The 15,765-nt window shown below is 33.5% G+C and overlaps 1 protein-coding gene across 1 annotated transcript; it reads left to right on the top strand.

The window, feature by feature from the left end:
* Positions 1–571: 571 nt before the first annotated feature.
* LOC149390377 (very-long-chain aldehyde decarbonylase CER1-like) lies at positions 572–14,128 on the top strand. Its single transcript, XM_089620903.1, has 10 exons — positions 572–721; positions 2,189–2,418; positions 5,138–5,370; positions 11,107–11,326; positions 11,822–12,197; positions 12,332–12,439; positions 12,963–13,163; positions 13,275–13,373; positions 13,505–13,678; positions 13,765–14,128. Exons 1-10 carry the CDS (start codon positions 662–664, stop codon positions 13,963–13,965), a joined length of 1,902 nt encoding a protein of 633 aa, XP_089477029.1. The 5' UTR covers positions 572–661; the 3' UTR covers positions 13,966–14,128.
* The last annotated feature ends 1,637 nt before the right edge of the window (positions 14,129–15,765 follow it).

Below are 15,765 nucleotides of genomic sequence, written 5' to 3'. Positions count from 1 at the left end.
TGATATTCCAACTATAAAATCTTCCAAAATCGTATTGTGTCCAAATCGAGTAGAGCATGCCCACGCAAAGATCATGTGTACAACTATTAGCAATAGAGTAAGCTTAAACGAAGTAAAAGCTAATGTATGCTAGTAACAAGTCTACCGTCCACGAGTTTAAACGAAGTAAAAGCTAATAAATGTTGAGTAACTATTTTATCCGCCAACGGAACAATTGTGTTTTAAGAAACAAAACAAATAAAAAATAATGAGGATAATATTTGTGGTAAAAAGGACCGTAGTATTAAATGCAGTACAAGAAAAGCGGTTGAGGTGAATAAATAAAGACGAGTAAAAACATTTGAGGAAATATATCCGGATTAAAATGGCCTTTGATGGACTATATGCTTTATGTGCCGGGCATTTTTTTTTTTTTTTTTTTGGCATTGATGAGGAATATTAATGGTTGATGATAGTTTTGGTTGGTCATTTTCATTAATGGCAAAATGCCATTAGGTGAAACTGCCACGTGTTCAAAGATTTTTAATAAGATTTGAGACACGATTTCACATGTCAATGCAAACATGAGTGTATATATATGTATAGAAGACCTTGAAAGGCAATTGATTTCTCTAGGCGTATACGCTTACACATTTCAAAGCTAAAAAGTAAGAGACTTTCAATGGCTACTAAGCCGGGCATTCTAACCGAATGGCCATGGAAGCCACTCGGAAGATTTAAGGTAATTCTTTTTCCAGCCTCTTTAAATATTCTAATAATATATTCAAATCTAGAATGTACTTTATTCCAGAACGAATTAGCATATGCACTCACACAATCTAGGTCACGGTCAGTGTACATTGCATACTTATAATCTATTTCACGTAAATTAGTTTTATATATCCCTCCAAACAAGTGTTTTATTTCTACAAATGATCAAATTTCAATATATTATATAGGGTGATACATGTGAAAACAGATGTATAATTAATTATTTTGAGTAGCAAAATACTCAACCACGGCTCGCTACTCCTATATGCTACTATTTTATAATAGATAAATTATAGTTGATTTGCAGGGATTTACAAAAGGCTCGATCATAAACCTATATCTAATAACTTCAATACAAATTCTAAAATGAAAGAGCACGCTTGTAGATTCGATTACTCATCTTGTATCAAATTATTTACACTTAATTAGCATTTATAAAAATACTAAGTTATATATACAAATTAAAACAGATATGCTGTAAGAAAATCTAATATAAATCATTTGAAGAAAATTTAAAAAAAAAAAACTTGTAGAACTGAAGATAAGTTGAGAAACAGGGACGAAGCCAGGATTTCCATTTAGGGGGGGGGGGGGGATTTGTATAAACGAATTCAGGGGGGGCTAATTTGTAAATTTTAAGGGTAAATAATTGTAAAAAAAAATGAAAAGTAGGTAAAAAATGCAAAAAAAAAAAAAAAAAAAAAAAATTGAGGGGAGGCTTTAGCCCCCCTCAATTATAGCTGGCTTCGTGCCTGTATATATATATATATATATATATATATATATATATATATAATTGAACATAAATGAACTATACAAAATGAGAAGGAAAAAATGAGTGATAAATTTAAGAACTCATTTAAAATTGACTAATTTTTTGTTTAAAAATGTCTTTTAGTTATATAGTCATTTGACTTATAGGATGAAAAATTATCATTTAGCTTGTCCATTTGTCATCGTGTCGATTTTTCATCGATTGTCAGCATGTCTTCTGTTGTACTGCATCAACAATTACAACTTTTACTAAGACTTAATTGATAGTATTTTGAATTATTAATTTTTTTGCATTAGTTTAATTAAAATTAAATCATCACACTGGAGCTTACAGCCGTTTAGTCCCCATAGCTACGAGATTTTGTTACTATAATAGTTATTAAATAAATAATGTTAACAACAAAATACGTATATACGTTGCAACATTTTAGCACATGGTTTCAAATTTCACGTACCAAAAAATGAGACATTATTGTATTTACAGCGACTCTTTGCTTTCTAAAAATGATGTGGTCCTAAGTCTAATCAGGCAATTAGAAATGTTTTCTCCCGTATTAAATTGGTTAATCCTAGGGCTGATTTTCCATATTATACTAGCAATTATTCTGTAACTGAGCATAAGTTAATGTGCTTTTTTTCTCCTTCTGTAATTTTATTACTGCAGTATGTGGTATTGACGCCTTGGATTATAAAGACGACATACACATCATTCAGAATGATTGATAATCCAGACGAGAGAGATTTTTCGTCGTTGCTCATATTACCAATTCTGATTTGGAGAGCGATTCACAACCAACTTTGGATCAGCCTTTCTCGTTATCGAACGGCCAAAGGAAATAACCGAATCCTCGACAAAGGTCTTGAGTTCGACCAAGTCGATAGAGAAAGAAATTGGTTAGTCTTGTCATCATATTGAATCAATCATTATTAACTATTGCATATAGATTTTTTTTTTCTTTTTAGCTCAAATAGACGATATACCTATCATGTCAGAGATATTTTGATCACTAGCCTAATATGAAAAAATATCTTTCAATATATTTATTTAATTTTCGTTATTACCATATTATACTCAACAAGTAGTTATAAATATTTATAAACGTGTATTGGGAAATTCCAAAAGTACGCTCAACCACCTGCTTAAAATATTCTAATGCAAAAATTGTTAAGAGCTAAGTTCCAAATGAAAATTTTAAATTTTGAGCGCTTAATATTTTAATAAAAAAAATAATAAATTAAATAATTACGTATCCACAATAAAATGTGAAAATCGGTTCTTTTATACAAGATGTCACACAAAAGAATGAAACAAGATGTGTGACAAGTTGCTCGCTCTGAAGCTAGGATGATGAAGCTAGAGGTGATGGAAAGGATAAACAACTACAACCGTTAATTCGCGCATGAATATCATTCAATGATTTTTCCTAAAACCTTTTGATTCGATAGATAATGAATACCAAATTAAGGGTATCTTGAACTCATTGATTCACAGAGAAAACAGAAAAACAATGATTTTTTAGAGAACTCTTTTTTTCATTAATCAAAATCTTCATATAGATATTTATAGTACTTTGAAATTTAATTACAACCTCAAAAAAGAAACAAATAAAGAGAATTAAACCCATAATAAAATTTGAGAATTAAACAACATTAAAGCTAAAAATTATATAAATTAAAGGAAACAACGTAGAATAGTAAAGTGCTGATTTGATGCCTTAAATGATGCCGCTTTCACTCGAAATTCACTACGCCCATATTAAGTTCCTATTTTACCATCCCAAGCTGTCATAAATTCCAAACCCTTTCAAGTTGCATCATTGATATGTAGACACCCGTAATCGAACTCGTCAAGGCTTAGCTCCAACAAGCAGCATCTTTTGACTCAGGTGTCTGATTTGTGCGTTCAGCATATCGAATTTAAGCTCCGAACGAAGGCTACAAGGTGTAGGGAAAAGCTCAGCCCAACAGAGGATCAAAGCAGAATCGATGTTCTATCTTTCGTTCGTCTTTTCATTGTTTTTAAGTTCTATGTCGTTTGTTTTAGAAAAAAAAGACTACAGTCGTTGGTATTAGGGTTTTTGTTGATGCACTATATAAGTGTCGCTTGTGTGTCTTATAAAGGGGATGAATGAGAATGAAATATTAATAACCTTTGAGTTTTAGCTGTAGATTCGAGTGTTCTTATAAAGACCCGAAATTGATTCCCAAGATCCGGTATTCTCAAGCGAATCAATGGGTTGAGGAAGGTTTCTCAATTGGTTATTAATTCGTCGAATAAAAAATTGTAGTTGGGTTACAATCTTGAGTCTTTTTAATTGGGTAGTTTCCACAAGAAATTCACTAGGCTCATATTTCCGACTTTGGTATCCTAATCTGCCATAAATTTCAGACTCTTATCACATGCATCATTATTATTACAATCCTTTGGGTAGAACTCATCCCCAAAAGATAGCTGTTAATGAGAGGGTGTCCAAGAGATTATAAACCTACACACGAAGTTCATATCTTAGTGATATGAGACTCTCACGTGCCAATCTCATACTGAGCATTGTGAGAGTCAACTAGAATGATAAATCTTTTTTATTGGGCAGTTTTCACTCAGAATTCACTAGGTATATGTTAATTTTCGACTTTGTTATCACAATCTGCCATAAATTCCAGACTCTTTTGACATGTATCGATCATAAATCCTCTTATTAACATTCAAAAACTTTCCCAAAGTGTTAGTCATTTCTTAATTAACGATCCATCAATACTCATTTAGGGTTTACAAATTCAATCTCTACGAGTAAGTGAAATATAACAAGATATAATTTAATGAGCAAACTCAATGTCAGAGTTTCCAAATTTAACACTCACTGAAGCTCAAAATAAACAATGTGTAAAGAATAACCACAATGGGTTGCTTATATGTCTTATATGAAGTTTCCTTATGCAACGCGCAGACGATAATCAATGAAGATATTTCGAGGAAATAAATCTACAATAATATCCAACATATTAGATGAAATTTTATCTTGTGTGATGTGTTGTCACCAGCAAAGATGCATGTTGTGTAACATGATGTGACATCTTGCATAATTTTTTCTTACACTAAAATAGTCAACGTTGGTGTAAAAATCGACCTTCATACTTTGAGACAAAATTCTTAGGGTCAAAACCTAAGATTCGATCGAACGCCCAATAATTAACGAAATCAACTTTTCATTCGAAGACGATCAAGTCAACTTTGAAATGATTCACTTCTTTAGTCATTTTATATAACATAATTTTTCTTTTCTGTAGTTTGTTTATGATATGAGGTGATTTATATGGGTTATTGACATTCAAATGTTATTCTTGTTTTGTAAAATTAAAATATACATATTTTATTAGGATTAGCAAGCTTACATGTTTTTAAGAAAAAAAATGTTACATTTCTTGTTGTTTTGGCATAAGAGACTGCTACACATGGAAAACGTTACTAGAAAAGTATTACAAAATTATCATATTAGTTATAAATCCATGTAGAATACCTCAAACGGTAATTAAACTCACTTGAATATACTTAACTAGAGATATTCTTATTCAATATATTTAAATTAACGTTCCGAAACTGTAACTCTCTTATCAGGGACGACCAAATATTATTTAACGGAATATTATTCTATGTGGGAAGCCAAATTTTACCTGGGGGTAATAATTTGCCGCTGTGGAGGACAGATGGCGTGATCATAACGGCCCTTCTACACGCAAGTGTAGTGGAGTTTCTATACTATTGGCTGCACAGAGCACTTCATCATCATTTTCTCTACTCTCGCTATCACTCTCATCATCATTCCTCCATTGTCACCGAGCCAATCACTTGTAAGTCCTACCCTCTGTATTATCTAATATGTGAGATATATAATCACTACTTGTCTACTACTTACACTTTTTCAACGCATAATAATAAGCTTACTATATGTATAGCTTATAATAAAAATGATTACTAGTTCATTTCATTAATTTATTCTACGTGGCTACTTTTATCAAAGGTTAACTTTAATAACTGATTGAGTTGACGGACTTCGCCTTTTTGCATTCATTCAACTTTGAGAAAATAATTAACTATGTTCTGGTTATTTTAAAAAATCCAATTTTGTAGAGAATGTTTTTTACTTCTTTATTTGTTATTAAAATCAATAGGAGTATCCTTTTTATTAGATCATCGACGGATAACAGAGTAGTCTTGAATGCTAGCCTCCTCAGCGCATGGTGGAACAGCACCGCAAATTTAGCTAAAACATGGGTTACAACATTACAAACTCTAGGATTGACACAAAACTCGATCGCCAATCAAAAGATGCACAAAGAGCAATAATATTTTGAATATTGTTCCTATCAAAACACCCCTCTCTGCTATTGTGTTTGATGAAGACTCCAACACAAACCAATTGAATCTGGACACGTCTCTAACCCGTGGCTGGCCTCCTTGATGTATTTCTTAATCGTTGTCGCCTAGACTTACTACATTAAGAAACCCCGTCTTATAAACTAAAATCGATATAATACCACCCCACATTGTAATCCCTCCTTAACTCGTCGATTTAGTTTCAAAGATCAAGGGAGCATATACACTCAACGCAACGTTATCAGGAGGTGGTGGTGGCCAAATTGATTGGCTCGTATCATGTTCCAGTTCTCGCTTATTGTGTGTTTTTGGTTCACTAAACTCATCAAGAGTCTGATTCTTACTTCTCATCATTACACAATTTTTAATGTTCCATGTATGCGAGACAAAGATTATAAAAATTTAGCATCACGTACCGTTAGACCTGCAATCACGGTGTATGTAAGGCTAGACTGGTCCTCTGCGTAGAATTTGAGACATGGAGCCTATTATGTAGCACATTTTATGAGCTCAAGAGCAACTCCACATCGCATGGGATGTAGTATCGGCCGGCTCTTGCCTACCATAAAATAAGTGTTGATATTTCTTGCACGAATCATCAAGGTTTAATTTGGGGAACTTCACAATCTATCCGGACCCCTTAGAATAAGTTTGTAAATAATTTCACATGACCTCGCACTCCTCCTCAGTAGCATTGAAGATGACTAAACTATCATATGCATCGAATAGAAGACAGACTAAAAAATTGAACGCCGAAAATGAATCCTAGCCAAAGCTCCCCGACTTTCCACCATTCGTTGGAGGCTAGAAAGACGCTCAATGTATAACAAGAATATGAATATGGAGAGAGGGTTATTTACGTAGTGTTCGTTGGGTTTGACATGCCCCCATACGGACCTATTAGTGTTGAAGGATAACCTTACTGATGTAAAAAGTCGCATCATCTTTGACACTCATGCCTCTATAAACCCAACTTTTTAATCATTATTCTCAGATAAGCTCACTATACCCGATAGTACGGTTGTATGTGTCAGTTTCAATGCGATATATTTTCCCTTCACCGAATCTTTGTCGGCGCTTGGTGTGGATACCCAAAAATCCAATCACGTTATTTGTGATCAAACTCTCTCTATTAAATGTACATTGCCTATCTTAAATGACTAGTCCTATCTATAGTATGCTTTAGCTTATCAATAAAGAAATGAGGGCTCATAGATTAATTAGTCTAAGTCTCTCACGCGTTCCCTCTTCGTCCCTTTCAAATGAGAGTTATAATGTGTCGTCGATATCATTAAACGTGCTCTCTCCATTTAGGATATCCACATATACACCAATGACAGTTGATTGTCTGAACATATAGTGCAATTACGTTGATAGAATAAGGCCAACTACCTATCCATCTTAGGAGATTTCAAAGGATCCATCACGAAGATTGTCTATTGAACATCCTCACTAGAAAAAGATTGGAGAAGAAGTATGATCATGACGTTCATGATCCGGATGTGGATAACTATTGTGGCATCCTTCATCGCCTCGACCAAGGGACAATCAAAGGTAAATATCATTCTAAAATAGGTTGGGACTACCTTTGCTATCTCGCATGACCTTCACTCTAAACCTCATCATCATGTATTAGCACGTCATTGTGATGCTTCTTATTCCGCGTTGACACAATCTAGTGGAATAATCTAGAATTATCTTTGCCACACCTCATCTAAGTTACTTGACTTCCTTGCTTTCAAATAGCACTAATATTTCTCATTTAAAGAATTCAAATAGATCTTATGCCTCTACAAGCTTCCATTCTGGACTCATTATGAAAAACTACAAATTTTTCTTCAAGTTATGAGCCTTTCACGAAACAAAACTCAAAGTCATTCACAACCTCAAACTCAACGTCCTAAACTACATTTGTCTAATCCCTCTCCATAAATCTAAACCTTGAAATATCGATTTCCACCCAAGCCCTAGCCTCCCCCATAATCTTATATGATTGCATCCAACTTTGTCATCATGCTTCCTCAAACAAGAACCTCATAGCTCTTACTATGTCCTTTGTTACATTAACCGCCTCTTGTCCTCGCGTCTTGAGAAGAAGAGGACAATGATCTAAACACAATAATTTCAAGTAACAAATCCTCTATGAATATATAATACCTAGCATCACAGCCACTATTCTCACTATTAATTCTACATCTTCTAATGGAATAACCTCTACAAACCCGGTGTCCGGAATGCATAAATTGAAGCATGTAGAGGAGCACCCACGATTGCTATCCTTGTGACACCGCTAAGTTCACGTTAATGACCAACAAACCTCCAACCAACACCATGTGTATCCTCGATGAGTCGTCCCATAAGAAAAAGAGAGAGTGGACCAACAAGTAAATTGATCAAATATCATGCCCACGTGATCAACATTGAAAAAAAAAATCCAATCCATGCCCCACTTGGATACCCTCTGTCATCCCACTAGGCATCTTTGTCTCAACAAAAAGATAATTTGCAGTCCATGTTGACCCGTATATGAAAGTAGAGTGTTCCAAATGTCCAAGGATTGAGGATTCCTAGGACATTATAGAGGTGTCCAATCATCGCTGGGCGATCTTGGCCCGCAAGGCTCGCCAAGAGTTTATATAAAGATTGCATGTCTCATCGATTACCGTAGAACAAACGGGTGACATAGAGATTTCTGCATGAATTCAATCATCGTTCTTCTCCATCCTCTATCACTGGGTCCCCATCGGTGTGCTTGGAATGCAACGTCGCGATCTGCTCACTTCCTCAGTGGGCTAAAGACCTTAACGAGGTTTTACTTGTCTTCTTTATATCTATGATTTCGCCAAAAATGCTAATTTTTTGAAGGTCCGCCACCACGTTACTTGGGTTCCCCCTCCGCTTCTCCAACATGAAGTCTTCACTTTCTTCCTCCTAATTGATTTTGAGGTCACCTTGGGTACGCGATTCTTAATTCGTTGAAATCTCATAGACAAGACCCTGAAAAATGTGTTATCCCACTTGAATCACCTCCTCTATGCATCTAAATTATTCTTCGAAAACTAAACTAGAGTTTTATCTCAATTTAATTTGAGGTTTTCCCACATACTTACGCCAACCAGATAATACTATTTTATGTTTTTACAATGGGATACCATATATCTGAATATACAAAGTAATAGCAAAGAAAGAAAAATCTCTCTAGTGTGGCCAGTTTTCAGGGAGTGTGACACAATTTGAAGCAACAATGAGACTCTATCTATCATGCTTGTACAAATAACTGGATTTCAGAACTGACACCCACATAAAAATCGTCACTCCTCCATTCTTACAGCTTAATTTGTTTGTTAGGAAGGAAGGAAAAATGAGTGGATGCATTAACTATGATAAAAGAGAACATAAATGAAAGTGATGAATTATAAATTTTAAAAAGTTGATTGGTATAATGTGAGGAAAAAATTGAATCTATTTTTTTGATGTTTGATATAAATAGAAATAGTGGAATGATTGTTGTTTATTGTTCTAAAATTACTATATTATCATTATACTTATATGAAAAAATCATAGTAATAAATGTTATATTTGTAATTTACTCAATTTTTTATTTTCCATCTTTCCAAATGTCCACAAATTAGAAGGGATAGTTTTTTTTTTTGGGGGGGGGGGTGGTGGTATAGTTTGAATCCATCTCTCTATTTTATCTTCTAAGTCTAAATGGAAAACGAGAAATAAAAAATTATTACAAAAAAGTGGCTACTTAAGGTATCTAAACTATAGGAATTGTAAATTAGCCAACCTTTAGTAAATACTTTGTTAATAGCCAACTTGCATACGTGGCAGCATATTAACTACCTTTTTTTTTATATGTTTGACTAGATTAAATAAGTATTTTATTAATCTGTTAATAAGTTAACTTGGCTATTTACAAGAAATTAACGAAGTGTGCTATATCCCAATTCACTATAACCGTGTGACTATATAACTTAATAACCCAAATTATTTTAACTATAAACAGAGTGTTCTCAAACTTTTCTAAAGCTATGCGACGACTGATATGGGCCTTGTCACTGATTATATCCGCAATCTTGTTGCCTCTTTCTCTTCTTGCTCATTTTCCTTGTGTCCTAGAGCTAACAACAATCCAGCACATTTACTGGCTAAATATGCTCTAAACTTTACTTCTACTACTACTTGGGCTTTTACAGCCCCTCCTATTGTTGTAACTGCTGTAATTACAGATTTACATTTATTTTAACCAAATGCACAACAATTTCATCAAAAATAAAGTTGTGCGATCGACATGTATGTCGATATCCACTAGATAAATAGATGTTAAGTGGGTTAATTAACATTTTAGAATATTTGTTAAAAAATAGATAAAGTTTTAAACTTAAATGTACACGTTGAAAAAAAATTCTTCAAATTAAAATAGATAAGTGTATATTTGACGTTAAATAAACATTATACACAAACCATAAATAGCTTCATTAGTCTCAAAATAATCGAAGCATTGAGTTCTTCACAGTAGTACTAATTTTATTAAAAATGACGGTTTAAATAACGAGTTATACGGTTTTTTTTTTTTTTTTAATTGAATGATGAGTCAAAGACGAAATACTAATTTAATTTATAGAAATTGTTCAGACTAACTTAAATAAACATTGATGATAAACTCCTCTCTAAAGTTCTTTATAAATATATCTTCAATCTTACTATGTAAGACATGATTATAATTTAAATTTAAAAATCAGCAATTGTCTTTTACGATAAGAATTCTATTCTTTTCTTAAAATGATTTTGATCATTCTAAAACAATTATCATGGAATAATCAGCTAAATTTGTTTGATGCAATATATCTGTCATAACTACATATATATATATATATATATATATATATATATATATATAAACTGTATATATATACATATAAAAACATATATAAGTCCAAATTATATACACATATAAAAGTCCAAATTATAATAGACACGAAAAATAGTATGTTTTACAAAATGATAACGAAATATTTGGATCTAGCTGGGTTGCATATATTTCCAACTGGCAGTTACACTAAAATAGTTACACATTTCATCACTCTTTCCTTTGTGATCACATAACTCACTTATGTTTTTTTGTTTTTGTTTTTTTTATGTATTTTTTTTCTGTTATTCCTATTTGCGTTGAACTTATTAATGTTTGATCCATTTATTGGCAGCTGTGATTCATCCATTTGCAGAGCACATCTCGTACTCCATCCTTTTTGCAATTCCGATAATAACAACATTGTTCACAGGAACGGCCTCAATCGCATCATTTGCTGGATATATCACCTTCATTGATGTAATGAATAACTTGGGTCACTGCAATTTCGAGTTTTTCCCCAAATGGCTTTTCTCTATTTTCCCTCCACTCAAATACCTTATGTATACGCCCACGTAAGTTCTCAATTTTCTGTATTTATTTCTCGAGCAAATAGGGGTCGTCTTGCATCGTAATATTTTGATGACACTAAGAACTAATCATGTCAGAACATCTACGAGATTAAAACTAAATTAAATAAAAGAGTCCATATCATTTGATCTAGATCAACAAATATATCATAGAGAGTCCATTTGTTTCTCTCCCGTTTTACTGTGATTATTTGATATCAAAAGTAGATACTTGCTGCATGTAACTTAGGGACCAATTTTATTCACAGGCAATCATTAAACTAACATAGCGAGCTTTTTATTGTAAGCGGTCATCACAAAAACAGAATCCATAGTGTTTATACAAAATCTAACCATTCATAAATCGTATCAATCGTTTTGAACAGACAATCTTTGTTGATAATCTACAATATATAATTATTTAACATATAAGTCCAATATTTAGATTAAAGATCCTTACATTATAAAGTTTTAATGACCTATATATATGTTTGAATTCAGGTTTCATTCGTTACACCACACTCAATTCAGAACGAATTATAGTTTGTTCATGCCAATATACGATTTCATATACGGAACAATGGACATATCGTGTGATTCATCGTACGAAGCGTGTGTGAAGAGAGGGGAGGAAGTGCCTGACGTGGTTCATCTCACGCACCTCACAACGCCTGAGTCCATTTACCATTTACAATTCGGCTTTGCTGATTTTGCCTCCAAGCCTTACGCCTCCGCGTGGTATCTCTGGCTCATGTGGCCTCTCACTCTCTGGTCCATCATGCTGACGTGGATTTCAAAGAAAACCTTTGTAGTCGAGAGACATCGTTTTAAAAATCTTAAATTACAGACATGGTCTGTCCCCAAGTACAAGATCCAGGTTATAATCGTATAGCATTATTTCATATTTTAAAAATGTGTGTTTTGTACATTTGGTATTCGTTGGAAATTCGCTAACATTAAAAAAAATAAAAAGGGAGTATCTCTTAATGTATTTTTTTTTCTTTCTTGCAGTACATGTTGGAATGGGAAAACACGTCTATAAACAGCTTGATTGAGAAAGCCATACTTGACGCTGAAGAGAAAGGCATTAGAGTCATAAGCTTAGGTCTCCTAAACCAAGTAAGTTGTAGATTTTTATTTTCTATAGTTTATTTTGTGTTTTAATGTTCCCCGTAGTCAATTCAAAACTATGATTTTTGCAAAATAGCAATATATAGTTCCATTAGGTATAACAAAATAGCCAATTGAGAGTACTATGACTTTTAATCTTGTCTCGATTAATTTTAATCCAGTCTTCATAAAGCTTACATTCTGTCTTTACAGTTCGTTGGGATTAAATTTAATCCAGCCTAGATTAATCTTACTTGGGCTAATTTGCTAATAATTGGCAAATTATGGCTATTTTGCAAAAATTTAAATTCTATTTGGCTATATAGCCGCTTTAACCCCATTTAATAATTTTAGTGGCTATATAAAAAAGGGAGCTAGTCCACGTCTGAAACTTGTCGTGTGTGAAGCTTCACTTTGTACTAGTGGTCAATGACTATATCGCTGCTTTATTAAAAAATATGTGTCAGGCGCTGTGAGATGGCTATTATATAAATAATATATATATATACGTACGCTCAAATTAATTTTGCAGAGTGAGGAACTAAATTGCAATGGTGGGCTTTATGTGAAGAGACACCCTAATCTGAACGTTAAGATCGTCGATGGTTCAACTCTCGCTGTGGCTGTAATTATGAACAGCATACCAACAGAAGAAACACAAGTTCTATTTCGAGGCAAACTTTCTAAGGTTGCTTATGCTGTTGTGTCTGCTTTGTGTCACAAGGGTATTCGGGTAATTTTATTCTATATATTTTAGTTGATTTATTCATTTGATGTGTATGTAGGTATATTATTAAAGTAATAGACTGATCAATCGACTTGAACAATACTTGATCTTATTTAGGTGGCAACTGTGTGCAATGACGAGTATGTGAAGCTTAAAAAATCATTGAACAATTCGACGCCGAATCTGGTTCTCTCGAAAACCTACTCTGATTACAATGTAGGCAAAAAAAAAAAAAAAACAGGCATCTATATTCGAATCAATAACATATATACAAGGGCATTTCATATAATTAATAACTAAATTAAAGGGTTATATTAAGAGATCACATCTACAATCACTCCATGCAGATTTGGTTAGTTGGAGATGGGCTGACCCATGAAGAACAAGAAAAAGCTGCCAAAGGAACAATTTTTATTCCATTCTCCCAATTTCCACCAATTAAACTGCGGAAAGACTGCTTTTACCACTTCACGCCTGCATTATTGACTCCGAAATCGCTTGAGAATGTTCATGCTTGCGAGGTATGAAACATAATACATTTTCACTTGGAACATGCATACAATTTTGTTTGACATGTAATGTATATTTATACGTGTATACGTGACAGAATTGGTTGCCGAGAAGGGCGATGAGTGCATGGCGTATAGCCGGAATAGTGCATAGATTGGAAGGTTGGAATGAGCACGAGTGTGGGGAGATCATCAACCCCAACTATTCCAATGTCTCTGAATTCCACAACGTTTTGGAAGCTACTCTTCGTTATGGATTTCAACCTTTGCCACTTCCTTCTAAAGCCAAATATTATTAGTGCATCTATAAGTTATCTATGTATATCTACCATAATATTTATCAAGTATGTTTTACTGCGAGAACACGCACGTAAATGACTTTTTCCCATATTTAGAGATTGCGTTGTTTATGGCTGATGTACCGAATTTTGTTACACTAGACCCATGAGTTTGGTTTTCTTCTTTTAAAGGGTAACTGCTATAATTAAAGAGTAAAGTGTTTTTTTTTTCTATCAGAAAGTTAATTTGGCTTGATAACCTCTACTGAAATTACTAAACAAGTAATGTCATTCAACTATTGGTTTTGACGACTAGTTGAACAAGTAACTACTTATGCAAGATCGATTAATCAAGTAACCAAACAAGAAGAAAAACAAGAAGGACACAATTAATTGTCAACCATGCTCAGCGACAAAAGACATTGTCAGTGAAATTGATACGACCGGTGGTGTTAAAACAATCCAATAATAACCAGTCAAAGGTATAAGGACTCATATTTGCATACTCTCTCTCAAATTACAGTCTCTTTTGATCTTCTGGTGAAAGGAAATCGGTCTGTATAGATCAGAGACTCCTTCTCATTTCAAGGTAATCCTCTCGCAAAGATTGACTAAACGATAAACGGAAATTACATGTTACTTACAAAACTCTGTACAAATAAAACACATTAGTAGCAATCAGTTCCTTAAACCAATTATCGATGAAGATCTCCAGAGCAGAGAGACTAGTTCAAAAATAAGTCGATATGTGTGAGATTAAAATCCAAGCAAGGCATAGCATAAAAAAAACCCTCGGTGAGTTTTGAAAAGGGTAACAATGAAATATTTTACGAATATGGTAGATCCGAAATCGGAATCCGATCATATCATTCATGAGATATCTAAACTACAAACAGAATATTTTTAGTTTAATTCAGGCCGGAAGGATCATGTGTGACTTGTTTAACCCAAAGCCTTATATTTCTTGTTGTACACTGTCTTAAACAACTATGCAAATATTTTGTGAAACTTAAAACCATACCATAGAGGATCCAACAAACCTATCAATAAAGTATCATTTCTAGATATCACCCATGTATGTATGGTAAATTTAAACAAATGCTATTTTATATATTTATTTGTTTATTACTTAAATATCTCATGTATTTAATAGTATTAAAAACTTATATCCTCTCGATACTTTGAACGATTTTTTGCCTATTGAGCCATACAAATAACAACATAGACGCTAAGCTAGCAAGAAGTGAGGCAAAGTGCTGGAATAGATCTAGGATTAAGAATAATTTATCGCTTCTAGCAAGTGGCGGAATATAAAAAATTCTTTAAAACACGTAAAACGATTTTACTACCTAGACAAAGTGCATGAACATATAATTTAGAATTAATAACTATAAAGATTTTTCACTCGGTACCAACCTCGTTAGAATCTTGAGCGTTGAAAAGCCTTTGGAAAGGTTGAATCGCTCGTCTCCCCACTTAGCTTGTCTCCTTCGTGTCTTCTTAAACCTGAGCAACCACGAAAGTTTCTAGCACCAGAGTCTTCGAATTTAGAAAAGATTTAGTGTGTGAGCACTATTAACTAATCTTAGAGTCAAAGAGCTAATACAAAACGCTAGTTCTAATGAGGACCTAGGTGCCAAAATAAAAGAGCAAGAAGAGAGAGAGAGAGAGAGGGAGAGGGTGGGTGGCCAAATTCTAGAGACAGAAGCTCTCAATCTCAAAAACTTGTGTATTCAACATTGTGAATAAGATGTGGTATTTATAGGAGGAGGAATTGCCTTGAAGAGGTAGTTTCATCTGTTCTATTAAATATCACATATT

The sequence above is a fragment of the Urtica dioica genome, chromosome 7 (assembly GCF_054948205.1).
Source record: "Urtica dioica subsp. dioica isolate 48M chromosome 7, U.dioica_male_clone48M_v1_H2, whole genome shotgun sequence".
Taxonomy (NCBI): Eukaryota; Viridiplantae; Streptophyta; class Magnoliopsida; order Rosales; family Urticaceae; genus Urtica; species Urtica dioica.
This window is presented reverse-complemented; position numbering and strand designations above follow the sequence as displayed.

Excerpts from the sequence above, each read along its gene's own strand:
- LOC149390377 (XM_089620903.1), top strand. The coding sequence starts at position 662 with ATGGCTACTAAGCCGGGCATTCTAACCGAATGGCCATGGAAGCCACTC. Across the intron at positions 2,419-5,137 it reads GTCGATAGAGAAAGAAATTG|GGACGACCAAATATTATTTA; the intron begins GTTAGTCTTGTC and ends CTCTCTTATCAG. Across the intron at positions 5,371-11,106 it reads TGTCACCGAGCCAATCACTT|CTGTGATTCATCCATTTGCA; the intron begins GTAAGTCCTACC and ends ATTTATTGGCAG.